This window comes from Zonotrichia albicollis, chromosome 22 (genome assembly GCF_047830755.1).
Source record: "Zonotrichia albicollis isolate bZonAlb1 chromosome 22, bZonAlb1.hap1, whole genome shotgun sequence".
NCBI lineage: Eukaryota > Metazoa > Chordata > Aves > Passeriformes > Passerellidae > Zonotrichia > Zonotrichia albicollis.
In genome coordinates, this window is record NC_133840.1 from 7,151,559 (window position 1) to 7,159,164 (window position 7,606).

The 7,606-nt window shown below is 46.9% G+C and overlaps 1 protein-coding gene across 7 annotated transcripts in view; it reads right to left on the minus strand.

The window, feature by feature from the left end:
- COL26A1 (collagen type XXVI alpha 1 chain) overlaps positions 1-7,306 on the minus strand; it is a 169,658-nt gene extending 162,352 nt beyond the window's left edge. For 2 of the 7 annotated variants that reach the window (XM_074556865.1, XM_074556872.1), the window contains exon 1: positions 6,768-7,303. In XM_074556865.1, coding sequence (XP_074412966.1) covers positions 6,768-6,919 — 152 coding nt within the window. In that variant the 5' untranslated portion in view covers positions 6,920-7,303. Of the gene's footprint in view, positions 1-6,767 lie in introns of all 7 variants that reach the window. The other 5 variants (XM_074556870.1, XM_074556867.1, XM_074556866.1 and 2 more) reach the window with 4 other exon arrangements.
- Between the last annotated feature and the right edge of the window lie 300 nt (positions 7,307-7,606).

The window sequence follows — 7,606 nt, forward strand, 5'->3', positions numbered from 1 at the left end:
CACAGTCCACCCCAAAACTGTCCTTCCATGGAACAGGCATCTTTCTTGAAACACCTCATCCTATACTACTTTTACAAGGCACACTCTTTCCACATCCTTGGTCCTTTTATTCCAGTAAAAAGTGGAAATCAGGGATCAAGAGTCTTGTCCAAAGAACACACCTTCTCTCCAGAGTGCACACACATACACAGAAGAGGTGGGGGGACATCCAGAAGAAACAGAACTGGACCTGTTCTTAACTCTACAGACTCAGTCTAACTTGGTTACACAACCACATCCAGGGAATACTCCCCTGCCTCATGATTTCACTGCACTGGCATTTCTGAGATGCTCTGAGCAAACACATGCCTGTATGCAGCACAAATGCTGCAGAGAATATCACTTCCACCCAGTTCCTAGGGGCAGAAAAAGTGGAATTTATTAAAAAGACATCTGACTACATAACCTGATGTCAATATTGGACATGAATTGGTCCCTTCTATGCAGTGGTACCTCACTTTAGCTTTAATGTTTTGACAGATGGTTTGTTTGCTCAGCACAAAGGCAGGTGGCTGGATAAGAACAGCCTTACTCAGCTCTGGGAGGATGGACAGGAGACACAAAGCAAACCACAGAGGCAAAGGGAAGAGTCCTGAATAAGAGAATCTCACAGATTGCATCTCTTCTCAGTTTCCAAATCAGCTACTATGATTTTGAGTAGCAGATTCTCTTTCCCAGATAAACTACATCAATATGGAAGAGGAGATTGACCTGTTCCAAACATGAAACATAGTGAAATTGCCTTCAGCTTTTGTCTCAGAGGCATCCACTGTGTGAGCCTCTGGGTGAAGCCATTTCTAGACAGATAAAGAGGCTTCTTTCTTTGCCAGAAATATGATTTAGAAGTGGATTTAGCCCATCTTTAGAAGTGGAAAAGGAGTCTGAAATCTGAAATAGTTTCCTATTTGTTGGTCCTCCCCAAAATATTCAGCTATTTTCAAACAGCAAGGCCTAAACATTACAGGCAACTCTTCCACCCAAGCATAGCCCTCACTTACACATCTGTTCAATTCCAAGAGGAGAAAAACATTACTTGTCAAAAGCAGCCAAAGCACCTAAACCATGTAATAAATTACACATCAACAAACAACATTTCTCCAAACAAAAGAGGCAAGGAACAAAACCAACAAGGAACAATAAGACAGTTCCTACTCTTGCTGGTTTCTGCAGTATTAAGGACTCTAATTCAGATGAGTGTTACACTGTGCATATTTACACTAAGCAAGAGATTTAGTATTATTCAGCTATACAAAAAGATGAAAAATGTAGGACAGCAACGAAATTAGTAGTATTTGCCTCTTTTCTAATTTGCAGCTACTACCCTCAACAGAATCCTTGTGATATCTAAGTTGGCACAGGCTGGCTGTATGCTCAAAGATTCTAAATAAACATTATGCCTCAGTGGAAGTATATTAAGCACTGTCTAGATCTGCCTAATTAAAAGTGAGTCAAGAGCTTTGTGTATATTTCAGAAATGCAGTTGGATGAATTTTTGTGTAATCCTACAGGAAAGGCATCTATGCTTCATAAATCAGTAAAATTTCCAGACATGCTGGAGGTCTGATGCAGGAAAGGGTCCATGAGTCTGACCCAGAAGACCTAAAGCAATCTTTGCTTTTAGTTCTTAATCATTATCTCAAAGCCATTCTTCATTTTCCCCCTTTATCAAGACACAGCCCAACAAAACTAAGATGTAAGTAAATATTCTGTGATCCCAGTGTCACAGAACTCCTCCCCAAGCAAAGCTGTGACATTTCTAACCTATTTCCACCAGCACTTTAGCACCCTAACAAGCTCAACTTTGAGAAAACTAAAAAATAAGGATTATTGAAAGAAACATTTGTTAATTTATCCAAAGGGAGCACAAGTTCACTGGCACCCATTGTTTTGCCTTTCTGCTCCCTTTGTTTTTCCCCTTGAGCTGGTAAATGAAACCTACCTAAGGGGAAATTATTCACACAAGCAGCTGGAAAGGCAGGACAGTAGATTTCCTACAGGAATACAATTTACTGCAGTAGCTACAATCACATCTGGTATTTCAAAGCCATTCCAGTGTCACCAGACCCTCAGCCTACCATTGGCTCCACTGCTAATTGCATTGCAAAGGCACAGCCCTGAAGCCCACGAGGCAGATGAAGATCATATGGCTGCAGAGCCCAGGGAACAAACACCAGAGAGTTCCAGGGGCTGGTGATGAGCTCAAGACCTTCTGACCTCTTGGTTACCTGGGTCGGGCACTTCAAAGCAGAATTAGAGCAGAGGACTCAGCGTGACACAAATCCCAGTTTGTTTGCTTGACATCCTCACAGTCCAGAGCAAAGCAGGGACCTCAGGCAATGAGCAGACAATTAGGTGATGGAGAGAATGACTCAGAGAGCAAGATCCTGTCACTAAAAGGAGAGAGAACCACATTTGGCCAATATGTATAGTTTTATATTCCACACCCACTTAAGAGTCATGAGAGGTTCAGAATTTGAGGCTGAAATAAGGTTCAAGTCATCTGTCTCTAGTGAAGAGAGAATTAATAAAAATCCATCAGGAAAACTCTAGATACACATTCTGAAAGCATTCTTACAGACTACATAAATAGGGACACTTATTCATAGATGACCTTTTAATATTAAGAACAGGCTTCTATCACATAAAGACACTCACAGTTACTTAAAAGAACTAAAATCTCACCTGAGAGGCTGGAGGTTGCTACATTTCAGTACAGTTGTGCTGAGGAGGGTCATTTCCAGCCCAGCACAGATGGAGCTGTAGGACCAGGCACAACACAGGCAGTTATTCTGGACAGAACACATCTGCCTACAGGAGTCCACACAGACATCTTGGTCTTGAGAGACAGACATCCAAGTGACCTGCTAGGAAACTGGGAGCCTCAAGGAATAATTGACAACATATTTCAAGCACCAACACTTTGGGTTTCTCAGGGAAGCAAGACAAGCTGCAGTACTGGAAAGCTGATGTCTGTTTAAATATCATTCCCACATCAAAGCAGCTCACAGAGCCTGTTTAACTATTCCATGGAATCCATGGCAAAGGGATTTGCCCCTGATATGGAGTAAACCATTGGCAGAGGAGCAACTGGGACCCAGGTCTCACTCTCCTGGGCTGTGCTTTGAGTCACAACATGAAATGACCAAAGGCCACCTGGCCTTCCATGTCAAAGCCTCAGCCAACTAAATATTGCAATAAATTACTTACAGCTATCAGATATTACTTTCCTCTCCATATCCATCCTCAAGAAACATCACTGCTGTAGGAATCACTGGGAATATCTGTGACCAAATGTGCAGTTAACAGTATAATGTGGATAAGAATACCTATTTGTACAGCCCTGTTATTTGTAACATCATGGTTCTAATGTTCATTAACAGGAAGACATTTTTAGGCTGAACAGTGTTTTAAAGACCTAACTGCTACAGCTGGAATTGCATCCACCCCAGAGGGCTTTTGTGATGGTACTGTAATGATCCCAGTGAAAAAATTATCATCCTACATTGCTTTTGGGTTCATGTGTTGGGATTTTCTATCAGCCACCTCCAAGTCTCATCCAAAGAGGTTTCTAGTCTAAGCCCTGCATCTATTCTCAGAAGTTTCAGACTCCCACAATTAAGTTCACAAGGACTCAATGTGTGACTAATTAGAAAGTACAGGAAAATAGAATGAGGAGTTGGGAGAGCACCAACCCCAAAGACAACTAACACAGAGGCAGTGTTCCTTGACAACTGAGCTACTTCCAGCATGGGAACAAGCTTCCCTTAACTCAGCTAGCAAAGCTTCTCAGAGCTTGGAGGAAGATTTCTCCTTGGCAGGCAGCCCCTCCATTCTTATGCTTCCAGTAAGGCCCACTTCCCATTCATTGCCTTAACAGCAGCAAGTTCAAAATGCATGCACTGAATGGGAATTTCAAGCTAAATTGAGAGGCTGTTGCAGTCCATACAATGCCAGCAGACACTGCTGCCTGGATTTCAGGCAGCACATCAGAAGTTCAATTCAAGCACATGCAAAGATAGACTGCAAATGTCTTTGGTCTAATAACCAAGACTTGTAAACTGAAGCCAACCAGAAGCTAGAATATTCATTAAAAACAGGGAAACAAAGAATACATCATTACTCCCAAACAAATATTCCATGGCTTCACTTTGAAGAATGTGAATAACAGTAATTTTTTCCTCCAAATTTCCCTTCACCACCACCCCAAGTTTTTACAGTGCTCAGGGCCTTATTTTTTTGGCAGGAAACATGGTTAGCAGTCCTCAGAGCCTCAGGAGCCCATCTCTGAGCCAGCATGCAACCAAGGGCTGTATCAGCACAAAGGACTCCAGAAACTTCTCCCTTTGGAGAAATACAGCTCTTATAACAAGTTAATTTTTAGAAAATTGATAGCAGACTCCCAAACAGCTCAATCACTTGTTGATCAAAGACAGGAAAAGACAACTGCAGAAAGATGGTGTGTCTTGTATCAAGGAAACCTGTCCACTGTAAGGCATCCCATCAGTGTGTGCTGCAATGTACCAACACCTGGAGCTGCAGCAGGAACTTTCAAGGCTCTGTCCCCGATTATTTTTGGCTCAGAAAAGTGCCAGAAGTCACTGGACAAAGCACACACACTGGGAAGGTTGAAGAAGAGAAAGTGGGAATGGCAATATAGTGCCATTAATACCACTATATGACCATTGTATAAAGCAATCACTTTCCCACCATCTTGTCTGCTCCACAGCCTCTCCAAAGAGGCCAGAAAGTTTCATTGTGATGGAGCTGTTGTTGCTGCACATAATTCAGGTGCTACCAAGACCCCCTGTTTCAATGGCAAAAGGGACAATGAACAACATAAAAACCCATCTATACTAATCTGATCAGTCCTTTAAAAAAGGCTTTGCACCCCTATAGATCAATATCAAACTCAGAGCAAAAAGCCTCACTCCTGTCATGAACCATATTAAATTGAGAAAAGTCCAGTTATCCCAACCTGAAACTGCACCCAGCAGGAGACTTCCCTCAAAAGTCCAACACTGTGGCTGGGGAAAGTTTTCCCACACTGATTTTCCCATCAGAAAGTGAAGCTGTTAGACATTTGCCAACAACAAAACTTCACCACTCAAGGGGAAATTAAAACATACAAAGATTGCTTCAACGTGTGATATTTAACTGAGCACTTGAATTTTTCTTTCACAACATCCACTGGTGATTTTTTCCTCCCTTCAGTTTTTTACTTCCCCCTCTGTATTAAACTAGAATGGGAGAGTCTCCCAGGGCAAAGCTCCATCAGACATAAAAAATAAATCTAAAAAATTTACCAGTTTCCCCCAGCATCATTGTTTAGATCAGGTTTATGTGGTTTTACACAACACTTTATAGACTTGGAGAGAGACACATTCCCCTGACAAAGCATCAGCTATCCAAACCATTGAGGCATGGGAAAGCTGTGCAAGAGTGCGAGCTGGGGAAGGTCTTTGGTGAGCAGAGTCCACACTCATGTAAGTGTGGTAGCTCTGAACAAAGATCTGCAGGCTAATAGATATGTAAGACAAATGACATGTGGTTCTCATTGCAGCTCAGGCTTTGGGAAGGGGGTACCTTGGAAGAGATCCAGCTGGGATAGGTTTATCCCATTACTCTCCTATAATTTTCTGCCGTTTCAAACCCTTTGACAGTTGCTGTAGTTTAACATCACACCCCCTGCAGCCCCAGGGCTGTCTGACAGCGCAGCGGACAAAGCCACCTCCCCCCAGGGGGAAATCCGCACCATATGCGAGCCCCGTGCAAGGCACAGGGCTGGTGCCGCCCCTGCTCCTCCGATCCGCCACGGAAATCCACGGAGTCCGAGCATTTTCCCAATGCCCAGCCCAAGTAAGCCGTGCTAACAGAAGCCCTCCTCCACAGCAGCACAACTCACGCAGACTAGGTATTAGCAAGGGAGGAGGAAAAGAGGTAGAGACAGGATGGACGAGCCTTGAATATTAAATCTCAAGTCCCCACTTAAGGGAATGACGGGGGGAAAAAAAAGAAAAAAGTGAAATTCAAGAACAACTGGAATCAGGTTAAGCCACTCTCTTGCTTTATACAGTGCAGCTCATTCATCTGAACAGCTGTTTCACCTCTAGAGAAATACCCAGAGAAAACAGAGGGGAGGGGGAGAAGCCTAAATTGTTTGCTCTACTGAAGCAGTAAGACACAGTAAATCAAACCTGATTTATATTAAGTTTATAAGAAATTGGGTTGAGGTGGGGGGAGAGGAGAAGACTGGGAGGTTTGGATTTAAACAGCTACTTGGAAGTTGCAGCTCTTGAAGAAAGATCTGTAATTTAGGGCTTTCCTTTGTTGAGCTGAACAAGTTTCTCCTCGCAGCCGAGGGCTATAACAGTTCCCTCTGCCGGCATCCCCCGTGTCCCGGCTCGGGAGGTTTTCCTGCTCCGGGACGCGCAGCCCCGCAAAGCCCCTTCCCCTCCCCGCGGGGCTGGGCGCGGCAGGGGGACACTGCGGGTGTCATTTAGCCACGCTCAGCTCCTCGATCCCTGCCCCAGGAGGCGGACACTGCTGCGGGCAGGTAGGGAGCGTCCCGCGCCCCACGGAGGATGCGGGCAGCCCAGCCCAGCCCGGCTGGCCGAGGGGCAGCAGCCCAGCACCCCCTGCACTCTCCGAGGCACCGCTGCCCCGTTTGTCCCCGGGGCCACCGGCGGGGCGCAGCCTCCTGGCCCGGAGGCGGACCCGCTCTTACTCACCGGCGACTGGCGAAGCCGCTGCCCGGCGAGCCGGAGCTCTGCTCTGGGTAGTTGTGCTGCAGGGTTGATGCTGGGAATTGATAGAGGAAGCCAGTGCCCAGGGCGCATCCGTGCAGGCAGCAGCACCAGGACAAGAAAAGAGCGAGCTGCATTTTTGCAAGAACGGGGTTTTCCTACCGCCTCCCTTTTCCCTCTCACACTGCACGGCAGGCGCAGGGCCACACCGCGCTCCCCCGGCCGGGGTCACGGCGGGATCCCGAGGCACGGAGGAGCCCCGGGAGCGGGGAGCAGGGGCAGGGGTGCCGGGCACAGGGGATGGACGCTCCGGCTGCCAAAGGGAAGCCCCGACCCTCGGCAAGCCGAGCCCCGGCGGCTGCGGCTGCTGCCCGCGCAGGGGGTCCGGGGCCAGCGCGGCTCGATGCTCCCAGGGCGCACACTCAGCCCCGGATGCCTTTTCAAATTTGGCGAGGTTGGCCCGACTCCGTCAAAGGGGGCGTGGGGCTTCGGCGTTAACCCTTGCCAGGCCTCGCTGCAGACCCCGCTGCCGAGGGGTTCCAGACGAGCCGCGCTCCCTCGGGACACGGAACCCGGGGGGCTACGCCTTGCCCCGGACACAGCCGGCAACACCCCGAGGGCAGGGAGAGCCCGGGGAGCCCCAGGCCCCACCCAAACCCATCACCGACAGCAGAATCCATGTGTCTCCTCAGTTAACCGAGGGCCAGGTCGAAGGGAACTCACTGCCGAAACATCCCAGAGCTGCTGCCACTAACACAGATAACTTCTGCTGCAGAAGTTACACAGATAAAACAGGAAATAAATAATTTAAAGACATTTCATTC